Source organism: Vanacampus margaritifer, chromosome 11 (assembly GCF_051991255.1).
Source record: "Vanacampus margaritifer isolate UIUO_Vmar chromosome 11, RoL_Vmar_1.0, whole genome shotgun sequence".
NCBI lineage: Eukaryota > Metazoa > Chordata > Actinopteri > Syngnathiformes > Syngnathidae > Vanacampus > Vanacampus margaritifer.
In genome coordinates this window covers 6839256-6863695 of record NC_135442.1, presented here as the reverse complement: position 1 = coordinate 6863695, position 24440 = coordinate 6839256, and the positions used below count along the sequence as shown (strand labels likewise).

Here is a 24440-nt window from a genome sequence, read left to right as displayed (position 1 = left end):
GTCGCTTAAAGCAGAGGTCCCCAACACCTGGTCCTCAGGGACCGGTATCCAGCCTGTTTTCCATGCCTCCCACAGCCAACACAGGTGGAGATCGTTATCAGCCTTCTCCAGAGATTGCTGGTTAGCTGATGATATGAATCACCTGTGTTGGCTGTGGGAGGCATGGAAAACAGGCTGGATACCGGTCCCTGAGGACCAGGGTTGGGGACCTCTGTCTTAAAGCAATGGTGGTTATTACAAAAAACGGCCAACAGGTGGCAGCAGAGTATAAGAGATCAGCCAGGGTCATGTTGCAGCAAGCTCTTTTCCTCAGTGTTTTAAACAGGTTTGTGGTGTTGAAGTTAGCTATAATCTAATGCGTATTGCTGCAAAACGGAAACGGATACAAATATACTTTTTCCCTGATAAAATAAGAGATTTTAATCTTTCTTTTGGTAGGTTCCATGTTTTTATAGCAATAGAACGCAATATTCTGTGGACCTCGCTAAATCGGTCAAAATCAAGTAAAACAGCCGTGAGCGAAGGGGGTTGCTTCAGTGAAACTGGCTGGGAGTGAATGAAAAAAAAAAAAAGATAAAAAAAATGATCACATCGCAATCACAATATTTAGGGGTCAAAAATGGCAATTTTTTTGTTTTACTACTTGTTTAGTACCAACTTTGTTTTTGACACGTTTGTCTTTTTCTGTCAATGAGGGAAAATACAGTACAGGGAAAAATACTTTTTTTGTAACCTTATAACACACCACTGTGAATTCTACACTCAGCAGCACTTGGGTTGGCTAAAAAGGCTATTTTGACATGGTAATAGTCTATCTGGCACAGGACTGTGATTTTAACTTGATTCCACATATATGTTGAGCTCACGTGTGTGTGTGTGTAATAGTAGGCCATGTCATGTAGGCCGTCCTACCAGGAATAGCAGCTTCATTCCACAGAGGAAAGAAGAACATGCCTCGCCTTGAGTCCCAATTACATCTAATGATGGTGAGAGGACGGAGCACATGCAGATCCGAAGTCGAGGCCCCATCGTTCCAGTCGTATCCCGTGTCCCTCCCTGAGAGGTGGCGTCGGCTCCCGGCGCATCATGCGTGCTGTTATTTGTGTTTAACTGCCAGGAAAAGGAAAATAAAAGCCAGAGTCGCACGGACATGGCTGCATCCTGTGAGCAAACGTAACATTCCTCACCTTCAGGGAGGAAACGTTTCCCTCACAATAGATCCAGCCTGACAAAAGTCGACGCAGGCGATCCGCCGCCTTTGACCTCATCCTTGGATCTTTGCGGTTGTGATCAATTTTGTCTTTGAAATCTAAATTAGACAAGTGTAAGGGATCTGTGTTACACGTGTCGAGGCGGGGGGGGGGAAGGCTTAAGCGTGAGATTTGGGCGGCGCGGCGCAGCCGAGAGGCGGCTCGCTGCTCGTCAGTGGCTTTCTCCTAATCCTGGCCTGATCTTTGCGTTTGATCCGCTGCATGGTCCTGAGACAGCATGAGCGCCAGCTATTGCTGTAATTCAAAGTCAATATTGTGCTCATGATCCGTCTCTGCGGGCCTGCCGAAACCGGTAAGATGGTGGAAGCCGTTGTTGCAGCTGAACTCGGCTCGCCAACTTCACCCGTTCGTACTTTTCGTGAAGGCGAATTTCGCCAAACCGGCTCCATCTGATTTTTTTTCTCTTTCACAATTATGTCATCAAGGAGACGCATTATGACGACATGGATGACATCAAAATGGCCGCCACAATAAAGCTACATAGTATCCTAAAAGAATCCTTCCAGAAGTGCTTGAAGTTACTACGAAGGCGAAAACTTGTATTTGAAATAATGTCTTTAGTTTTTTTTTTTTTTTTTACATACCTTGTATCTTATTACCGTTTCCACTGGATACAGGACTATAAATTAACACATTGTAACGATAACGGCAATATCGTGATACCGCGATATTAAAAGTGCCACAATATCGTCGTCATCCCGTCGTCATTTCCATTTGTGCAGCTCCAGCACCCTCTGGCGGCTAGTTTTTTTTAGTGCAGTTTAATTTTCATAAGGCATGTTTCAGCCCTTCTATGTTTAAAATCCGCGCTCATCGTCAGATGAAGCGGAGGAACTCAATGTGTGCGTGAATTAGCAAGTAAGTGTCTCAATATTAAGTGTTACTAGAGATTGTAGATTGTTTATATGGATTGCTTTTATGAGCTCATTTTTTTATATCGCTAACTTCCCCACAATATCGTGATAATTATATCGTAAGGTTCATATCGTGATGTTTAGATATCGTTACATCCCTAACAATTTCCACTGCCCGGTCGGTGGCCCACAGTCAAGGGGTTCTGTGTGGAGTTTGCATGTTCTGTCCATGTTTGTTTAGCTTTAGCTAGAAAAGCAAAAAAATGTTGGGAAAAGCCTACTTGAACATGTGAATTTTATTATTACTTTTTTTTCCCTTCAAAATTAGATTATTTAGCCTGGTCAGGATTTACAAGTGTACTAATCTGTACTTTTTTCTGGAAACAGTAACTGAAAAAATTGCCAGCAAGCACCAGGTTGCTGGTGCGATTCCCTGCCTTTCCCCAGTTTAGTGGCTACAATTTGTTTTGATGATAGAGTGTTGCGCCTTTTAACGTGCCATGGTTTTGCTCTTCAGTGTAGCAATTTGAAAAGTTTTGCTTCCAGCCAACCGCACTGAATTAAAAAAAGAGGAAGCGAGCCATTATTTAAATATTTGTGGTAGTCCACATTCATGTTTGGAAGGTCAAAGGTGATTTGTCGAAAGGAATTGTCACAAGATGAGATGCGTGTTGATAACCTCTGTGTATCATAGTGGTTGCTATCATGTAAACACTGTAGTATGCCCGACTAAGATGCTATGTGAAAAACACTTATGTCCATTTTTTTTTACGTTTTGGGGATGAAGCTGAATGCAGATATACCAAAAACGTAAAAATAAAAAAAGTGTTTTTCACATAGCAGTGACAATATGTAGGCTATAGCATGCAGAAGCTATGAGCTTCTGTTTAATTTTTTTTGCCCTAAACCACATCTCTCCCACTTCTTTTAACCCTGGAGAACCCAAGAACGCTTTTCTTCTTTGGAAAATTATGAATTCTACATTAAATGACTGCTATAAGTTCACTGAACACCAAAATATATGTTTTTTCAATGTTTTTTTTTTTTCAATTTATTCCCTAATTTAGGATTAGGGCGAAATTTGACCCTTTGGGATTTAGGGGTATAATTTTGAAAAATCAGAATAACAAAAACTGTCAGTAAACTATTTAGAATTTAGAATTTAAAATAATCAATCACATACACAGCTACATTGAACAATATAATTTTTTTGTTTTATTTGTAGCATTTTAGCCATCTTGTCACCACCACTCTGGCTCATGTAAGTGCAATATTCATCCACTAGATGGCCCCATGCAGGGGTCAGAAGTGGCACTCTGGACTTTTGAAGTTAAATTTGTAAAAAATAAAAATAAAAAGAGGTCTTTGTTATTTGGGTAGCAGAATTTATAGGGGCCAAATTTGACCCCGTGGGTTCTCCAGGGTTAATCAACACGGGATTAAATGTGGCTCCAAGTCCTTGGGAAAACAAGTGTAGAGCGAATGCCGGACTGTGAGCACGTATGTACACCGGTGGCCCACTTATAACTTAAATGACTAGTTTAGTTAACCTTCCTGATTAAGCCTAACATACTGTTATGACAGCAACAGTGCACCCGCATAATTTCCACAAAATTACCATCAGTCACGGCTCCACCTGCTATAAATATACCATACCTGGCGGCAGCAGTCTTTGCTGTACTTTTTTTTTTTTTTTTTACATGATCGTGCGTGCGCAGGAGTCCAGAGGTGAGGCACTTTGATAGAACATCTCGTGAAATATTTGCTGACTTCTTTCACCTATGGGACTGCTGTTCTGATGGAGCCAATGATATGTGCCCCCATTAGTCTCTGAGGAGATTCCTTAGCCCACTTCTCTCCCCGATCCGTGCCAATTAAGTAGCAGAATTATGTATATTAGTTGAAGTCACTTGCACTTCCTTCCACGCAACGGAACGCATATAGGGTACAATGACACGGGGATCCTGTTGAATAATTAGAGGGGATTTTTGGAGCCCAGCGAGCTCAATCAAATGCCTGCCGTACGCTAACTATTTTTAACCAGTTAGTTCTCCCTTTTCTCTCTTCTGCTCTTTTTCTTCATGTAGTCTTCTGTTCCACTGCTGCGACATTGCCCGAGGAGGTAATTGCGAAAAGTCTACACGATATCCAAGTCAGAAATTGTGAAAAGAAAAAAGGGCTTGGCTTCTCTTTGTTTTGTACTCAGCTTTAAGGCTCTAATTGTATTTACAGTGAATACCTGTTTATTGTGAGGTTTATGTGTAGAGGGGGAAAAAAAAAAACATTAATTGCAGCCCTGTCTGTAAACCCGTCACGCCATGTTTGGTCTGTCATCCGTACAACTCGCAGCCGTGACGCTTTTTTTTTTTTTTTTTTTACAAGCCGGCTGCTGTGCGGAAATGCGGAGTGTCGCTCGCAGGCCTCTTCTTCCCGCACTCATCAGTATTCTAATGACTCGCCACCGCCATCCCAGTGTGTTTATTTTTAGAGATCGAGAGATTGATGAGATGCTCATATCATCCTTAACCACCAACTAATTAACTAATTAGGACATTCAAATGAACACTTGCGGCGTGTGGCGTAGGAATGGGCAAACAGCTCATGACTCCGCTCAGCAGCACGCACGGTTTATGTTGGTGGCACAAAACGCTAGCAGTGGGAAGTAAACTAAGTACGAATGTTGGGTTACCGTACTTCAGTAAATTTTCCAAGTATCTGTGCTTTGAGAACGCAAAATAAGATGCTTTATTCTGTTTTCATTATTGAATTTAGCTATTAACTCACTCATTCGCTGCCAGTGACGACTATAGACGTAAAAAAATTCATGTTAACTATTTCTATTAGTTTAACATTTTTTTCCAATTCACTTAATTTTTTATGAAAACCTAGAAAAAAATGTATTGTTCATTTATAACAGATATAAAATGTGTGCCCCTTATTTTTAATAATATATTTTTTTTTAATTAGGGGCGTCAGGCGATTAAAATTTTTAATTGTAATTAATCACATGACTTCACTAGTTAACTAACGATTAATTAAAAAAAAAATCTAGATTTTCATACTCTAGCAAAAGTGGAAAAAAACTGAATGAGTTAATATAGTTCACAACGTTGGCAAAGTTATGGGAACAGCTTTTGCTAGCATAAAAGTTGAGCTAACGCTAGCTGGTAAACAGCAAGTGAAATGTAATGTGAGTTTATTCTCCATACGGGCAGAATGTAAAACTATTTTGTGGGAAAATTGTTTGCAATATATTGTCAGAAATTCATACATTTTTGTTTGCAATTAATTACACTTGTTTTTTTTACATGAGTACTTGAGGTCTTTTTTTTTTTTTTTTTTTTTTTTTTTTACACAAGTATCAGTCTTGTTGAGCAAAATGCTTCATTGCTGTGACTCTTATAGCCTAAATAAGATTTATGAACTGAAAAACTAAATCAAGTGTTCATGCATTGTACATCTTTCTCCTCAATCCCACAAACTCATTGTTATTAGTCCCAGATTGCCAGTGATTTTCTAGCACGTGCCCACTTAGCTTGACTTTGACCTCTGAACTCACCTTAGCTGAAGGTGAAAATCCTTGAAGGCAAGTCATGGCAAATGTTTCATTGTCAGTATTCTAATTAGTTTGTGTATCATTGATACTTTGGCCGATTCACCTTGTGCTTGCTTGTCTCTTTGCTGGCCAGAGCTTAGTGATTGTTATTATGCTGAGTGTCATGAGTCAGCATTCTGTTGACTTTAATTACAACAAGATACGGATGACATTGATCTGGATCTGATGATCTAAATAAAAAATGATTTTAGGCACTCCTTTTGTTTGATTTTGATGAAGACATTGATGCAGTCAACTTTAATATTTAAAAAAAAAAAATCTTTACTTTGAGTCCGTCCACACGAGTGGGTGTCATTTTTACGTATTATTGACCTATGTAAAGTATTAAAAAATGGCTTGCTCTCTTTGATCATACAATGTTAAAAGGAGAAGTCAACCCTCCAATTTTTTTGGACAATAATATGTTCTTTGCAGCCCCACTGGTCTAAATACGGTATCCTGGTTAATATTGTGTTAGCGCAATATGAGTTAAGCAGCAAAATCCAGCTGTTTTTATCCATATCAGGGGCGGCCATTTTGCCACTTGCGAGCTGGTTGGTGAGCTGTGATTGGTCGTTGCCTGAGCCCTGAGCAACATTGATGTCATCGTCAGTCGACAGCAAGTGGCAAAATGGCCGCACCCTGAGATGGATAAAAATGGCTGGATTTTGCTTCATAACTCTTATTCCACAAATGTAATACTAATCAGAATGTGATGTTTAGACGAGTAAGGTCACATATAACATATTAATGTCAAGAAATGTTTAAGGTTGACTTTCACTCATTCACTGCCATCGACGGCTATAGACGTCAAAAATTCATTTAAACTATTTCTATTAGTTTAACATTTTTCCCACTTTTGTTAACAAGAGTATGAAAACCTAGGGGGAAAAAAGTATTTTACATTTAGAATCAAATTTGTAATTAATCATGAGTTAACTAGTCATGCGATTAATTATGATAAAAAAAATTTAATCACCTTAAGCCCCTAATTTTCATTTTAAAAAATTGTCTTTAAAAAAAAAAAGATTATTAAAAAATTATAATAATTAAAATTAAAAAAGAAGAAGAAAAGATTATAAAAAAAAAATTAGGGGCGTCAGGCGATTAATTGTTTTTCGTAATTAATCGCATAACTTCACTAGTTAACTCACGATTAATCACAAATTTTATATCTGTTGTGAATGTACAATATCTTTTTTTTGTAGTTTTTCATACTTTTATTAACAAAAGTGGAAAAAATATTAAACAATTTATTTATTTATTTTTGCCATCAATGGCAGTGGATGAGTTAATGGTTGAACAAACAAAAGTTTTGGTCCGAGGTTCTGGCCCGACGGCAGCGAAATACTGCAACTACCTAATACCACTACGACTACTGTGACCACCATTCTTATTTTCCATTCGTATTTTGTGGCAGTCTGTCCTATCCTTTGCTTGGCATTTGAGCTTGCCAACAGCATTGCTTCATAGCCATACACAAGGAAATTGTATTTTCGAGTGTTCTTTTGGGAATATGCGAACATATAGTACAACAGCTCTTAAGCCATCTGACCAGCCGAGTCTCTTTTCTAGGGTTAAAATATGGATCGTATCTTTTTTTTTTTTTTTTTTTTGGAAAGGGAAATACAGTACCTTCATCACATGTAGCACTCTCACGTGGTTTTGTTTTAAAGGTTAATAATCCTTTTAATTAAAGGATAAGCCTGCTATCGAACACAAAAAGTAATCACCCAAGGACGGAGAGCTAAAGAGGGAGAATATAGCCTTTGCAATTAGCCCAATGATTAAGGTTTTAGTGCCGGACAGAGATGAGGGAGCTTTGGTAATGTGTCATAAAATTCATATGGATGTTCAGGCGCCGCCGTGATGTCGCTCGCAGCTTTACATGGCGTTGGCGAAACGCGGGCTCCCGAGCGCAAAAAAGAGCCGCGGCAGCTGTTCCCGCTTCGGCCCGATGTTTGGCACAATATGATCACTCCATCAGTGAGAGCCGCATCTGTATTCATCCGAAGCGCTTATCAATAAACGCGCCCGCGCGACAATAAATGATCTCTGAGAGAGAACCCCCCCCCCACCAAAAAAAAAAGTATCAGACGTTCCGTTTAATCACCAACGCTGTTAATCAATAAAACGGCTTCATATATTTTAATTAAAGTTTTAGTTGCGGCAAATGTTGGCTGAATCTATATGTGCGTGGTTTTGGTTTTTCATTAACGGAGCCAGTTTGGACCCGGGTACGGCGGCGGCAGCTGCTGATGACCAGTCACGCTAGGCCACTTGTGTTTGTAATTGCATTTTTTCACCTACAGAGGGTGTTAAGAATCCTTGTTAAAAAAAAGCGGGTGGGGGGGGGGCGAAATCTCACAATGCCAATTATTGCCGGGCAAATGACCAGGTAGGCAATATCGAAGCTGTCAGGAAAGGTTAGCAGAAATGAGAGGAAGAAGATGGACTATTCAGACATTCATCATGGCCATAGTTGCCACTTCCAAATTGAAAATTGGGAAGGAAAGCATCCTTCATTTTCTCCGAATTTGAATCAGTTCTACTGATTATCGCTGTGAGTGACAGAAAAGCCGGGATAAATAAATAGGATGGTAATTCCTTGCAAACGACGAAAGCGGCACAATCAGACGTGAACTTGGAGCGCGCGTGGACGTGCACATGATGCTCGCACATGAACTCGTATTAATAGAGCTAATCTGGACCCGGCTGGTGTTTTGCCGGGCTCCTTCATTGGCCGCGTACTTCACAAGAGTCGCCGGCGCGAGAGCTTTTCACGCCGCCATCTGTCTCCTTCCCGCTCTTGTATATTACATTTATACTGCATGCGTGGAAATGTAGCTTCTGCCTTTTAATGGGATTGTGAGCCAACCGTAAAATGAATATTCTCTTTTTCTTCTTCTGGCCACCGGAATGACGCCGGAGCCAAAAGCTTTGTCAATGTTCATTTCCAACTGCATTGTACTTTGAATTCCATTTACGGTGTGCTATAAATTGAGGTATTGAAAAGCAATTTAGTTGTTTTTTTGTTTTTTTTGTTTTTTGCACGCCATCAGTGATGTAGTAAAAGGGGGTCAAGTCAAAGAGTTGTAAAAAATAATAAGCAAGGGTTTGTGGGGAAAAAGAATTTTAATATAGTTGATGCAGTTTAATGTGTATTTATTGATTCCAGGTTTTTAAAAGTTTAGACAAAAGTACGCGGTAAGATGGCGGGTGACACGTGTTTATTATTTAGGGACATGTTCTAGTTTGGCAGGAAAAAGTAGGTTTCAATCTGAGGGAAGAAAAACAGTGTGTCCTGTGGGCACGTTGTGTGCTACGTGCGCTTGTATGTGTGTCACACTTTGAGGACGCGGTGGTGCCCTGTGTTACGAGTTTAATTCATTCCGTGATCACGCTTGTAACTTGGAACACTTAGTTCCACATTGAAATGGATGAAATTGACATCCGTCTGTTACACACCCCCACCCCACCCCCCAAAAAGACCAAAACACTGATGCTTAGCTTGTCTATGGCGCTTAGCATCTTTAGCGTTAAGCTAATTGGACTTTCCCATGGCAAAGCTATGTGGTTGTTTTAAATACTGTACACCCCAAGTAATTTTCCGTTTTATGTTTAGTTTGTTTGTAAACTTGAACTGAGAGTGGCAGTAAACATCTTGAAGTAGTTTTCTTTTCTCCTCCCCGTCATGTTGTGCTAGCCTTGTCCTAGCTAGCGCTAAGTGAGCTCATTCCTCAGGTCCGTGTGTCGGTACCAGATGGGATCGGGCTGCCAGATCGTTTCGGGGTCGCCTACAGATGACGTCACGCTACATGATTCGCTGGAGAGAATTTTTTTTTTCTTCTCTCCAGCCAATCGATCCAGAATCGATTTGAAATGTCCCAAAATCGATTTTATTTAAATTATTTTATACTGCCTTGCCTTTGTCTGTGTGTGCCTTTATTTGGAGTGCTGTTCATGTTGTACCCGATTTGGCCACTTAGGGGCAGTGTGGTTCCCACGCAGTCTAAATACACTGTTAAGTTGTAGTCACATTAGAGAGTAGAAGGAAAAAGTCACGATCAAGTTATTCCAATAAAAGTTGTTTGTTTGCAGCGTGGAGCCGTTCTTTTGAGTGATAAAGGTGCCGCGAGTAGCGCGCTAATTAGCATTAGCGAGTCCGACTGGAGTAGATCATTACAATTCCTTGAACATCTATAGATTGAAGCAAAAATCATTGTCAAAAATCGTTCTCAATCGATTCAGAATCAGACCCAAAAATCGGAATCGAATCGTGAGACATTCAAAGATTCCCACCCCTACTTACATCCACGCCATCTCTGTTTTTAGCCTCTTTTTTTTTTTTTTTACCATTGTGCAGGTTGCGGCCATTGTTGACTCAAGGCGAGACCCGGAATTATCGGCGTACATGCTGCTGTTTTTATTGTTATTTTCAAGAATGGGCCCATTTTGTCATTTAATTGAGGCTCATGGGCCAGGCTGTGTAACAGCACGCGGGGGAATAAGACGTCAAGCGGCTGAATTTCCACAGCCATTAACTGTTCCACACTCAATTAGAATGCATAGGATCCTGACATTTCATAACTTATGAGTCTCCGGGCTGATATAACAGCGTGCTATAAAAGAAACCCGATTGTGAAGACAGAGCCAGGTCCTTACATCCTCGTTTTTCGCAATGTGAATGAAATCACGGGTAGCTAAAAGGTTGGCATGATGAGATAAAAAAAGAAAGGAAAAAAAAGCCAACTGTGGTTATTGCTGCTATTTGTTGGGTGTAAAGACACCAGATTACCTTTTAGATGCTTTCTATAGCCATCAATTAAATGCAATTTCATGGCAGCCTCCTCCTGCTTCCATGTTGAATAAATCACGTCGCACAGGAGGATTCACAAGCACGCATGAATGACACTGTCATAATACGAGGGGAATGCGAAACGGCGGCAAATTGAGCCACTTAATAAAAACCCGGCATTCTAATCTCGGGAAAAAGGTGATGCTGACAATTAGAATTATGATGACAGAAATGGACTTTGATCGCTACTTGCTTTTCTTTGGCGAAACCTCGCAACCACTTTGAGAAACGGACAGGTCTCATTTACCAGGTAATTAATAGCAGGCCGACCCAGGCAGGAATGAGCTATTATTTCTAACGAGTTGTGATTCCATGAAATATGCTTTCCAACAGAATCCAAGCTTTCATTTACAATCGGGTTATTTTCTAACTTCTTTTCCAAGAGATGTAATTTTCTGTAAGGTGAGGAAGGTAAACTCATTTGCAAAAGGAATGTGACGCTGTTGCCGTTAGCAATTATTCCACATTGATTGCTTGCATAATTTAGCTTATTACAAAGACGAATGAAGAACCGATGCTCGCGCGACTTATTTTCCCGTGATAGCCTCCGATCCTTCGCACCGGCAACGAGGCGATGAGTTATGCAAGAGAATCACTCACCATCATAAAGCACCTAACACGGATTAGAAGCACAGCAGAAGAATTGAAATCGGGAAGGGGGGGGGGGGGGGCTGGGGTGATTGATGGCATTTTCTTTGGCTTCCCCGTTGGTGGCAAAGCAATAAACTTCAAAAAGGTGCGACCCTCCGCCTTGAACAACAAAGCGCCGTCCGCGCCTTCAAGGTGGACCGACCGCTCGCCGCAATATGACGGATTAACGACAACAGGTTGAGCCCTGCACTTTGGGACGCCCACAATCTCAATTATGTCCGTCTTAATGTACACTGAACAGCCAACGCCGGGTTCGGGCCATGGACGGGGTAAACACACTTGCAGGAAGCACACCGGTGACAGGATAATAAAGTGCCATGATGGATTCGGCTGGCTCGGGTGCCAGATCACTTTATTGTGCGGGAGGAGCGGTACCAGATTGTGTGTGGGCTTCTGTTGTCGTGTTGCAGCAGTAGGAGAATACTCAGCTTTGATTGAGGCTATTACTTTATTATTGTGGTTGTAGTTTGCAGTGGTGGACAACAGTACTGCAGGCAGCTCCTAATATTTTTTGACTCTCGTCAGATATTCGCTAAAGCTGTATTTAGCATGCTGTACGTTTTTAGAAATGTTGATATAGCACTTGTGTACAATAATCACAGGTGTATGTTCTTTATCCTCTGCAAAGAACAGTTTGTGGCAGGCTCTCGCAATAGAATGTCGTTGAATTGAAGCAACAACAAAAAATATGGCTAAAATGGTTTAAATACTTAAATGATTAAAGTATGTTTTATAAAGCACAGGACCACATTGTGTTTAGGTGTAATCACAACCGGTTTGAATCGGAGCAGCAGTTTTGATTTAGATGTGTGTGGATCGAATCCATTACACATTAAAATACATCGAGAAACGTACCTAATCGTCTTTTATTGGAGAGATGCACACCCCTAATATATATATATATATATATATATATATATATATATATATATATATATATATATATATATATATATATAAATGCTCCAATTAAACCGAATCAAATCGTTCCACTTGAACCGTCCTTGAATCGTATCACACGCCATTTATCGAAATACATATCGAATCGTCTTTTATTGGGAGAGACGCACACCCCTAATATATATCTATATGGAATACGAGGCTCTCCCAACAATAACAAATTGTATCGAAATCTCACCAAATCGCATCTTTCCACGTTAAAATGAACCGCCCTTGAATCGTATCGCACCCCATTTATCGAGATACATATCGAAATCGTCTTTTATTGGAGAGATGCACACCTTTTAACAGTGTGGTATTTTTCTAATTAAAAATACATTACATGATTTCTGTTTGTACATAAATATAATGGTATAAAATGTGTGCCGTATTATTATTTTAAATATGGTAATAAAACATTTAGAAAAAGAATGACTAAAGTGCTTTTAAAGAGTATTTAAAGAGTATTTTTTACGAGAGCCAAAAAGAGTTTAAGTGCTGCCTGGCCGATAAGTCGCCAGCAGCAAGCCTTTCCTCTGTGACCGCCATTGGAAAGAGAGCTAATGTATATTAATGGGGCCTATAAAAGCAACTAATTGAGCATTCCAGATCTTGCCGAGTCGGGCGTCTGCGAGTGACATTGTGCAGCTCCAGGACCTCCACCAGACGACCTTTATGAGCTCTCTGAACTGGGATGGAGGTCAGGCCATTAAAAGCAGGAAGGGGCTCTCCCACCAAGAATGGTTGGGACGGCCTCATATTCCCCAAATCTGTACGATGTGCTCCAGAGACCTTTGCGGTAAACATCTCAAGGTAAACACTGCCGATATAAGAGATTGAAAAAAGGTCATTTGTTTTGAAACACAGCTTGTGTTAATATTGGGGCTGAACAATTAACTCGTTCACTGCCATTGACGGCTATTGACGTCAAAAATTCATTTGAACTATTTCTATTAGTGTAACATTTTTTCCACTTTGTTAACAACAGTATGAAAAACTAGAAAAATTTAGAACAGATATAAAATGTGTGATTATTCATGAGTTAACTATTGAAGTCATGTGATTAATTACAATAAAAAAAATAATTGCCTGATGACCTAATTTTTAATAATCTTTTCTTTTCTTTCTTTTTTTTTAAATAATCTTTTTTTCAAAAAAGAAAAGATTATTAAAAATTAGAAAGAATATTGTACATTTAGACCAGATATAAAAATTGTGATAAATCATAAGTTAACTATTGAAGTCATGTGATTAATTACAGTTAAAAAATGGAATCGCCTGACGCCCTAATTTTTAATAATCTTTTCTTTTCTTTCTTTTTTTTAAAATAATCTTTTTTTCAAAAAAAAAGATTATTAAAAACTAGAAAAAATATTGTACATTTAGACCAGATATAAAAATTGTGATTAATCATAAGTTAACTATTGAAGTCATGTGATTAATTACAGTTAAAAAATTTAATCGCCTGACGCCCTAATTTTTAATAGTCTTTACTTTTCTTTCTTTTTTTAAAATCTTTTTTTCAAAAAAGAAAAGATTATTAAAAATTTGAAAAAATATTGTACATTTAGACCAGATATAAAAATTGTGATAAACCATAAGTTAACTATTGAAGTCATGTGATTAATTACAGTTAAAAAATGTAATCGCCTGACACCCTAATTTTTAATAATCTTTTCTTTTCTTTCTTTTTTTTTAAATAATCTTTTTTTCAAAAAAGAAAAGATTATTAAAAATTTGCAAAAATATTGTACATTTAGACCAGATATAAAAATTGTGATAAACCATAAGTTAACTATTGAAGTCATGTGATTAATTACAGTTAAAAAATGTAATCGCCTGACACCCTAATTTTTAATAATCTTTTCTTTCTTTTTTCTAAATAATCTTTTTTTCAAAAAAGAAAAGATTATTAAAAATTAGAAAAAATATTGTACATTTAGACCAGACATAAAAATTGTGATTAATCATAAGTTAACTATTGAAGTCATGTGATTAATTACAGTTAAAAAATTGAATCGCCTGACGCCCTAATTTTTAATAATCTTTTCTTTTCTTTTTTTAAATAATCTTTTTTCAAAAAATAAAAGATTATTAAAAATTAGGAGCGTCGGGCGATTCCATTTTTTTATCGTAATTAATTGCATGACTTCACGAGTTAACTCACGATTAATTACAAATTTTTATATCTGTTCTAAATGTACAATACGTGTTGACAAAAGTGGAAAAAAAATGTTAAACTAATAGAAATGGTTTAAATGAATATTTGACGTCTGTAACCGTCAATGGCAGTGAATGAGTTCATCAAATTCAAATCGACATCGGAAAGTAGTAGAATGCAATTTTCAATTAGCAAAGGCTGCAGTTTGGGGTAAAAATGGGCTTCATTTCCGTCGGTCAGTATGATTTATTTTGTTTTTTCTTTTATGCATACATTATGTATATGTTAAAACACAATGACATTATTTTTCAAAATCATTCAGCCCTAGTTTTAAATCACATCATTTTTCAAGCTCCTTGAATTGCTTGGACTGTTATAAAGATGGACCTCATCAAAATCAAAATGGCGATAAGAGACATGCACAGTGTCTATGTGTCACGCTGAATACAGTAAATCACCATCAACAATGGCAATAATATTTCAATAGGGGGCAGCACGCCAGTATTGCACAATGGTCTTAATATTTAATTGCTCTTTTCGAAATGCATTTTGACTAGAGAATGAAGCACAGCATTCTCCTAATCTACCATCCAGAGCACGTCATATATACGTCAATCAAATACATTCCCCATATGTCGCCTTAACAGCCTTCTGTGTGCTAAAACGGGGCGTGTATATCTTCTCTCGGTACGCCGTAAAAACAGGCAACAGTACATCCCGGTAATGGCGCACGCTACGAGGTCAAGAAGATTCCTCTGAAGGGCCCGTGTTGTTTTCTTATTCCGTCATCAGCTTTTTACTGAAGTGTCATAAGGCGTTTGATTGTAAATCCCGGTGACCTTGAAGACACCGGAGAAAGCGCCGCTCCGTAAACCAATCATCGCACAGCTGCCCCCTGTCAGCCACGCTTGTGTTCACACAGTCGCTGCATGTCTGCATTTCCTGATGTTGAACAGAGGCAGGGAGGCGGAGCTGAAAGGTGTTAAAAGTCGCCGCCGTGTAAAGAAACATCATTTGATTGCAAGTAATCCATCCATAAATTCATACTAGCACTTATTTAAATACATGCAAATGAGTGGGTTTTTTTTTCTGGACTGATACATTGGCTGCAGGTGATCACGCTACATTGCTTGGCCTGTGCGGTGCTCAGTTGTCGACCTGTGATGGTACGTCGTGCCATTTCGTTATTATTGCAGTCCCTTCGTACTAACCCAAAAAAAGTGGTCAGACGAAAATGTGCAATAGGAGTTGACATGTATAACGGAACGCATGGTGTTCCGCAGGGTTCGGTTCCGGGGGCCTCCGCTGTTTTCGTCGTATCTGTTGACCCTGGGTTCTATTTTAAATATTGCCATGGTCCCAAAAACGTATTTATTCGTTTTTTATGTTGTTTTTTATGCTAGAGCATACAGAAGTCTTTGATGCAGCCTCTGACCTGAAAAGGTCGCTTAAAGCAATGGTAGTTATTACAAAAAATGGCCAGAAGGTGGCAGCAGAGTATGAGGTTAACCAGGGCCATGTTGTAAAAAAGCTCTTTTCACTAGTGTTTAAAATAGATTTGTGAATAATGATGAAACTTAGCTATATTCTAAGGCTAATTGCTGCAAAACGGAAGCCGATAGAAATGTACTTTTTTTCCTAATGAAAGAACAGACTTTAATCTTTCTTTTGGTAGGTACCATGTTTTTATTGCAATAGAACACAACATTCTATTTTTAATATTTTAAGTGTCCCAAAGACGTATTTATAAGTTTTTATGATTTTTTTAATTTTATTTTTTATGCTAGAGCATACAGAAGGCTTTGATGCAGCCTCTCAACTGCAGAGAACGTTTGAAGAAATAATAGTTATTACAAAAACGGCAAAAGAGATCAACTAGGGCCATGTTGAAAACAAGCTAATTTACCCACAGTTCTAAACAGATTTGTGAAAAAATGAAGAAACTTAGCTATCTTCTAATGCTAATTGCAGCAAAACAGAAACATAATGTTTCTTTTGGTAGATTCCATGTTTTTATAGCAATAGAACACAATATTCTCTGGGCCTTGCAAAATCAGTCAAAATCCAGTAAAACAGCCGGAAGCAAAGGGGGTTGCTTCAGTGAAAATGGCTGGGAGTGAATGAGTTAATTCCTGTGCGGTTTGAAGGTCTGGGATAAGGTGCGGATAAGGTGATCATTGCTATATTCATAAAACTTTCAACACTTAAGCAACAGCAAAAATCATTTAAAAAAACAAAACCTTTCACACCCAAATCCCAGTCCCACTTAATCAGAGGGTTTACTGGATGAACAGAACCCACAGTAATAGAACTCTTGGCAAAAACAGCCATCATGTGGTGCATCATTGTAGCAAAACGTCATTGAGGAACATGTGTGAGTCTTTCAAGTCGTGTTTCATTTTTACATTTCTTTTGGATATTTAAAACAGATGTAGCTTGCTATTTGCTATCGCGCAGACAAGCTGCCGTGTAAAAGGCAGCCATATGCTTTCATCACAGTCTTACCTGCTTTGAACTCTTGGAAAGTAAAAAGCTGCTTTGGTATGTGAGACAGAGAGGTGAGGCGGAACACAGATCAAGTGTAGCCTTACAGGCAAGTGATACACAAAAGAAAAGAGCCCCGTGTATGTATTTCCATGCAGCATCCAGGAATGGAGATTAGCATTGAGCCATCAGCGAGGAGCAGTCCCTCCCCGACGCCGCTCCCGCTGTCAGGCCGCCGCCTCCCCGCTTGTCAGGAGCCCCGACGAGGAGCTGTAAAAACCTTTTCCCCCTCTCCTTAACAACTGCAAAACAACACGCGCGCGCCCCGCCCGAGCGAGGTGCCTGCTTTTTTGAGGCCTCTTGACAGGACGCGCTGCAGGCACAAATTGTAATTCATAAAGGTTAAGGGGGTCAATGCCTTTTATTACCAGTCTGAGTGCATCCAGCTTGATGGGGCGGGCATGCAAATGGAATGTCTCCGAGTGTTCTATGCAAGAAGTCAGACAGCGGGTGCGTGCTCGCTTCTGAATGGGAGGAAGTGGAAGGTGTTGAAAGGGTGGGGGGTGCGCGTGAGATGGCCGCCTCTCTCCCACCTTCCTTCCACAGCCGTGTAGGACCACACAGCCAGGGCCCGGTTAATTAGACAGTGTGACATTGACCCGGCGTAGTTAACGGCCGCTTTGATATGCGCCGGCCTGCAATTAATTCATTGTAAAGTTCATGTTTTATCATATGGTTAGCTTTGACCTGTAAGGAGCGGCTGCCTCTGAGTGGCGCTGCCCTACATGGAGACTTTAATCACAGGCATGGAAAATTAGCAGCACACTTTTAAAACGAGACTGAATGAGAGCTAGATTGATAGATACAGTACTTTAGTAATCCTGTGAGGGAAATGAATATTTTTTATTGCATTTAATTTTCTTCTTTTTTTTTTATTTTTATTCTTATCAGTAATAGTGTGTGCTTTTATGTATTTATGTGGACATTGTGAAGAGAACAGTGAATGTCCCTTGTGGATGTATAAAGTTATTTATCTAGGTATCTATTTTTCATTTTCATTAAGATATTGGAATTTATTTGAGATGATTGTTGATTTGTGTATGATGAGGCTCATATATGTCTGTTTTTGTATATCCTGAAGCAATGTTTTCTGTTGATGGCTTTTGTCCAACATTAAAAGGCAGCCTTAATTAGACTCTATTGCGGCCTCTACTGGGCATTTGCTAGAATTACCTTATTTTTTGCAGGACATGCTTTCAGGATGTTTTAGTGTACATAGGAATGGGTACAAAAATACTGTATTTTTTTGTGTGCTTTCTGTTAAAATAGATATTCAAGAACAAATCAGTGACATCATTGTATTAAGTTTTTGCGCGCTAAATTGACGTCACAACAGGTGATGATGGTGGTACACTAGGACAAGATGCTTTTTTTTTTTGAAGAGAGAAAAATAAAGTTAAACAGGGTCTAATATTTTGAGCTCAACTGCACTGTCCTTACTAACCAGTACACAAATATAAAGGTACAGGAAAAGACATGTACTGTATGATGTTGTAACCCACATTTATTTTTCATTCATAAATGTTCTGAAGGCTTTATATTGCAAGGACTCACTTTTTGTGCTAATGTATTTATTATTTTCTTAGCATTTAATCTTTTTTTTTGTTTATAACCTTAGTATTAAAAGTATTTTTAAGAACACATTCCTTGAATTTGTACAAAATGGTCAGGTTCAGCCAAAGCAAAATTGAACCGCCCAAAAAATCATAAACTGACCTTCTTCTCATTAAAACTATTTGTTACAGTCATCGTTTGTATTCCTCAAATATATTATACTTTTTATAAATAAAAATATATTATTCTTAAATGTATACATATTTATTTTTATTGATTACATTCATATATTACGATAAATTTAAAAAAAAAAAAAAGCTGAAGTTTGTTAGATGAATAACTTTGCGATTTGTTCGTGTAAATAAAGTTGTATTGAAATGACCTTCCTCTGTCATCATCCGGGTCTCTGCTTATATCCCGCTACGCATGCGCATTCGGCCACTGTGGTTCGTCCTCTGCAGTCGGTAAGTGTGTAATGGATGTCCGTGTGAGAAACATATCCGATATCCCTCCTCATCCTCTTGTCAAACGTAGAGTCGATGCATGCAAAGTGCGATAGGCTGGAGAATAGATATCGATGTACATACGAATTACTTCATTTTCTCTGTGGAGCATTTTAACACCCGTTTGACCTTAGTCCTGTCCGCTCTTCCCTCCTCAGAGAGACCCGGGCTTCAACCAGACTTGACCGAACCGGTTAAAAACTACCTGAAGTAGAAAATGTACGCCTGTGCAAAATTCGTTTCCACGCCGGCTCTGGTGAGTTTAACGCCGTCTGTGCATTTTAACGATGTCAAATGAAGCCCTACGCCTTGACTATCACCGTCAAACCGCGGTGGGCCTATGAATGAACTTGACAGCAGCTTGAATGGCAAGGGTATCTGCAGCTTTGCTATGTGGCTAATGCTAACACGGACTTTGACGGTCGTTTTCATACAATCATTCCATACAGTGTTTATTTTTCAACAAAGCAATTTCACTTTCATCACAAACTACAATTAGCTTTTTATCCTAGCCTGTAGCTATCATGAACAATGAGAGCTACTAGCTAAGGTCATTTAGCCTACGCTACCATAGAGCTTAAAGCTGCTAGAAAACAACATTTTATGCTTGTTCAAGCTCACTTTAATGAAGATTGTTGATGTTAAGTTAAATCAGTGATTACTGTTAGCTTTTCCTCATAGGAAAGTTATACAGAATTGACGTCACTTGCTACAGGTTTGCCACTGTTGAGAATTGTGCAATGTTGCTGGTCATACAGAGTGATTATGCTGTGTTGATTATCATTCTGAGTGATTGTTCTTCATCTTTTGCGTATCTGTTGATATACCAATGGAGTAAATATATGGCTTTGTGTACTGTGCTGTTGCAGGTCCGTGCTGGGTCCCGGGCTCTTTATAGACCCTTGTCTGCCTCTGTGCTGTCCAGGCCTGAGGTCACAGAGGTAAGAATGTATTTGTACTAGTGGCTCTTGAGCAAGATAAAACCATACCTGCTGCAATTTCAGCCGCTTTTTAATATACAAAGAGCGAGAACTCAACCAAGTCATTTTTTGAGCCTACAGTAGCTTTGACTGAAGATACCTGTAGTAAATGTTGCACGTTGTCACCTTTCTAAAATTATAGCCTAAGTAATTTTTCAGAAAAGGAAAACTGAACCATATACTGATTATACTATGTTTATTAAGCCTTTAATTTTACAGGTATAATTGAATGATCTGTTAAACTAAGCATGTAGCCGATTTTAGCAGAGATGGCCAGCAAGATGAGATGTTTAAGGCAAAAACTTTTTTTTTTTTTGTCAAAATGTGATTTATCGTCTTGTGGTTTTTATTTTTTAAGACAAAAAAGGTGCTGCTTTACCTTGACTAGTAAAGCACAACCTTTTTCTTGTCTTAAAAAGAAAAAACACATGACAATATAGATTTGTAAACAAGATGATTTTTTATTTTTTTTTTGCCCAAATATGAACGTTATAAACATTTTGGCCATTGACTTAATCCCTGCCTGTCACTACTTCACATGTAGCAAGCTGCGTTTTGTGACTTTTTTGAGTCAATGCGCATTTTATAGTAGAAAAATGTCAAAAGGACATTGTTTTTTTTACTGAGTATATCCAATGTGACCGGAAAAATGTACTTGTCTCTAGATGCCACAAGATGGTGATAAAGTACCTATTGAAATAGACAAGGCCATGACCTGACAAAAAGAAGCTCCTCCCCTTGCTTCAACATAGTTCCTTGGCACTAAAATGCCACAAATTGCCACCAAAGCCCCGTTTTACTAGACATGAAGTTGGCTTGAGCACGGAAAGGGTGAATATGCGGGATATGTTAAAAAAAAATATATTGACTGTGTGAATTCACAACCATGAATTTCGATTCAATTGGAGAATTTCCTGAATAACTCTCGCGCCACACTGTTTGGGGAAGCACTCGCACTAATTTTTTGGAGCCATTTTCATTCCAGACCACTGTTGCTGTGATGCCACAGAGCCCCCTCACTCAGGTAGCACTGAGGGCCTTCCAGACAAGCGCGGTGAGCCGGGACATCGACACCGCAGCCAAGTTTATCGGCGCCGGAGCCGCCACAGTCGGTGTAGCCGGATCCGGTGCTGGAATTGGGACCGTGTTTGGCAGTCTGATTATTGGCTATGCTAGGTGAGCGTCAGTTATTTGCATGTGTTTTATGGATCAATGCTGTATTCAGTGTAATTGAGTGGATCATTTTGTGTATTGTAGATCCCTGAATGTTTTTTTTCTCCTTTTGCAGGAACCCATCCCTGAAGCAGCAGCTGTTCTCCTATGCCATCCTGGGATTTGCCCTGTCTGAAGCCATGGGACTGTTCTGTTTGATGGTTGCTTTCCTGATCCTGTTTGCTATGTAAAACTCTGCTGTCCAACTTTCATTACAGATGTGACTACACTTTGTGGCTTCCTAAATTTGTTCCGTGTTGGTGTCAAGGAAATGTACATTTTCTAGTGGTTCAGGCACTGTCAAAATGAGCGAAAGCATGTATTGTACAAATGTAAGAAATTACACGATTAAAATACATGTATTTGGCTATTAATGTAATGTTTGGGATAGTTTGGAAACAACAAAAAGCGGCTTTTCTGAATGTCATCTATTATGCGATTAGCTGCCAAAGACTTGCCTTGCTTTCTGAGAGATTTAATGGAAGCTTTTTTTAGGGCCACCTCCATAAGTCTTTGGTTGAGTTGCAAGTTTAAGAATTCTGCTTTTGGGCAGCAGGTGAGTGGCTTTTGTAAATGGCATTAAATAAATTAGAACATTTAAAATGACCTCAGAATATAATGTTTCACTTGAATTTAAAGGGCAGTACATTAGTTGTATTTCAGTTATTATGGACTTCACAAAGGATATACAAACGTACTCCTCCATAAACATTACCAGATGTTTAAAACCAAAAACCTAATTGACACTCTTTAACCACCTTGGAGTACCTTTGGTAACCGTTCTGCTTATGCAGTTGAAATATGAAAGTTACTGAGAAGTTGAGAACTGATTAAGTGCTAGGCAAGGCCAGGAAATTTACTTTTAAGTGTTCATAAAGACTTGTAGGGAGATGTGAATAAAATAAAGCTCTCAGTGAAATGTACAAAACTAGAAATTGTAGGTTACTGCCACACAGGGAAACAAGTGTGTGTTGACTATGAAACCTAGAGCTGAACTGTTAACCACGTTATTTTCTTTTGTTTTTAAATATAGCAATGGTAGTATGTATACTATAAAATCACAGTATTACAAAAAAAAAAGTTTCGAGCGGTGTGGCCTGGATTGGCATGATGTCATTTTGTGACGAATGCGGAAGTGTGCTAACACCTCTCGCGATACTTGGATCCAGACGTGGGATTTTGGAAAAAGCAAGGGTAGTGGCTGGTTGAAAGTGGTGAGTAGTGTCTACATCTACGGAGGAATGTTTACACCGCTATCGTGTATGACGTTATGCCTTAGCTATTGGCTAACGTAAATGTTGTTTTTATTGACATTTCAATAACCCCCTTTTGTTAAAACGATATTTAAATATGGCGACGGTAGTATTTTCACGCAAGGCTAAGGCTATTTCATGGAAGCTACTGGAAATGATGCTCGCTCAATCTACGTCGTTATATGATGCCGTGTTCGTGCCGTTTTCGTACAATTACTATTTGAGTGTTTATGTTTAAAACGTAGACGGAAGCGAGAGGTGGCAGTCCGTAAGACTGAGGATGTGGAGGTGTGATGAGTGTCAACAACTAGTAAACGCCCATCTTTGACTTGCTTTGTCCACATCTTTGCTCGTTTTGACAGCTCTGTCGTCCTTTGCCTTTGTCTATTACAATTTAAATTCTAGCGACACATAAAATATTTAGTCGCGTTGATAAACCCACAACGTAACCATTTAAACCACTTATTTCCCCTTCTTTTCAGGCTGACATAACAGGACACCCTTAATATGAGTGATGATAAACCTTTTCAATGCACTGCTCCTGGCTGTGGACAGGTAACGCCTGCTTTTATTTGGACTTATGTTTCTTTGTTAAATACTGTGACAAAGATAATGCTCATTTTTTATTTACACTGTCAGGTGTATTTAACAATGTTTATTACTCCCATGCATCCATTTACTCTTCTGTCTTTTCTTAACTCACCTTGGTCAAGATTTGGAAGTGTCACAAAATGCTAAAGAAAAAAGCACTAATTTTCACCTATATATCCTGTGATAAAGGAGTTTTCATTGTAATAAATATCACATACAAAAATCTCTCTTCAAACACAACATATGAAAAGTTCATTTGCACAAATATTGCTTATGCGAATCCCTTCCATGATTCAAACAGACTAAATTAAAGTAATAAAACATATTTGTCTATTTTTTTTACTCATCTAAAGTGTTATCGTATCCTCATGCCGTTGTCCTTGTCTTGTTTGTCCTCCCAAGAGATTCACAAATGAAGACCACTTGGCTGTCCACAAGCACAAACATGAGATGACCCTCAAATTTGGTCCCGCCAGGACCGACAGTGTCATTATTGCTGGTAAATCCTAACAAAGTGAAGAAATGTGCTTGCGTTCCCAGTGTGTGTTCTTAAACCGTTGCTTCCATTGCAGACCAAACACCCACACCTACACGCTTTTTGAAGAACTGCGAGGAGGTGGGACTCTTTAATGAACTCACAAGCCCTTTCGATCACGACTTCAAAAAAGGGGCTGAAGATGACATTAAAAAGGTTGTTAACCCAGTAGCTCATTTGGGGTTTCTGTCACTGTCTTTCTTTTCTAACAAGCCAATTTACATGACTTTTTTTTTTTTTTTGTAGTTACCACTGGATTTGTCACCGCTCGCCACCCCTGTCATACGCAACAAAACCGAAGAACCCGCCGCCCTGGAGGTCCACAGAGGCAGCCCTCTGCCTCACCCGGAATCTACGACCAACGACGACAAGGTAAAACACTGCTTTTGTTTTTTTTGCAAATGCAATTCACAGGGTAAATGTGTTTCTGATCTAAATCCACTCCTACTAATATTCATATAATCATTCATTAGGCTGCAGTGGAACGTCCAAAGACAAACGTAACAAATGTTTATTGCTCCAAATATTTTCATTATGGTGGTTGTCGATTGCATTAGTGTAGAATTGCACTGCGTCATATTGAGTCAAGCAGCTTTCGTTTGATATTTCGTTGCCGTGCGTTTGATACGACGCTTTTGCGCACCACTGCAAACTGCAGCTAATGCTAGCTTTGTGCCTAAGAATTATTTTTTTTTGTGTGTGTGTGTTCCAGCCAATTCCAAGGCACATATTAACAACCATTCAGTCATTCGCACTTGTGGATAATTTAGTCAATGAACCTAACATCCAAAAAAAGTGAAAATCAGCTTTATAAAGAGACCATATACATTTTCGGGGGTATAGTTTTACTATTAAACTATCAAAACACACAAATGTATTAAAACACTCTTTTAAAAGTGTTCCCCAGTGTCTGTTGTCCCTCGGACCTGCATAGTTCTC

The 24440-nt window shown here is 39.0% G+C and overlaps 2 protein-coding genes across 9 annotated transcripts in view; both read left to right on the top strand.

Moving 5' to 3' along the window:
- The window catches only part of atp5mc3a (ATP synthase membrane subunit c locus 3a), a 34627-nt gene extending 13131 nt beyond the window's left edge, over positions 1 to 21496 (top strand). Inside the window, exons 1-5 of one of the 3 annotated variants that reach the window (XM_077579032.1) lie at positions 18829 to 18891; positions 19089 to 19186; positions 19800 to 19871; positions 20896 to 21086; positions 21199 to 21496. In XM_077579032.1, the coding sequence (XP_077435158.1) occupies positions 19148 to 19186; positions 19800 to 19871; positions 20896 to 21086; positions 21199 to 21313 (417 nt within the window). In that variant the 5' untranslated portion in view covers positions 18829 to 18891; positions 19089 to 19147 and the 3' untranslated portion in view covers positions 21314 to 21496. Of the gene's footprint in view, positions 1 to 18828; positions 18892 to 18981; positions 19007 to 19088; positions 19187 to 19799; positions 19872 to 20895; positions 21087 to 21198 lie in introns of those variants that run through there. The other 2 variants (XM_077579033.1, XM_077579031.1) reach the window with 2 other exon arrangements.
- A 784-nt stretch (positions 21497 to 22280) lies between these two features.
- atf2 (activating transcription factor 2) overlaps positions 22281 to 24440 on the top strand; it is a 34949-nt gene continuing 32789 nt past the window's right edge. For 4 of the 6 annotated variants that reach the window (XM_077579026.1, XM_077579023.1, XM_077579028.1 and 1 more), the window contains exons 1-5: positions 22281 to 22336; positions 22858 to 22930; positions 23369 to 23465; positions 23539 to 23657; positions 23748 to 23873. In XM_077579026.1, coding sequence (XP_077435152.1) covers positions 22883 to 22930; positions 23369 to 23465; positions 23539 to 23657; positions 23748 to 23873 — 390 coding nt within the window. In that variant the 5' untranslated portion in view covers positions 22281 to 22336; positions 22858 to 22882. The other 2 variants (XM_077579025.1, XM_077579024.1) reach the window with 2 other exon arrangements.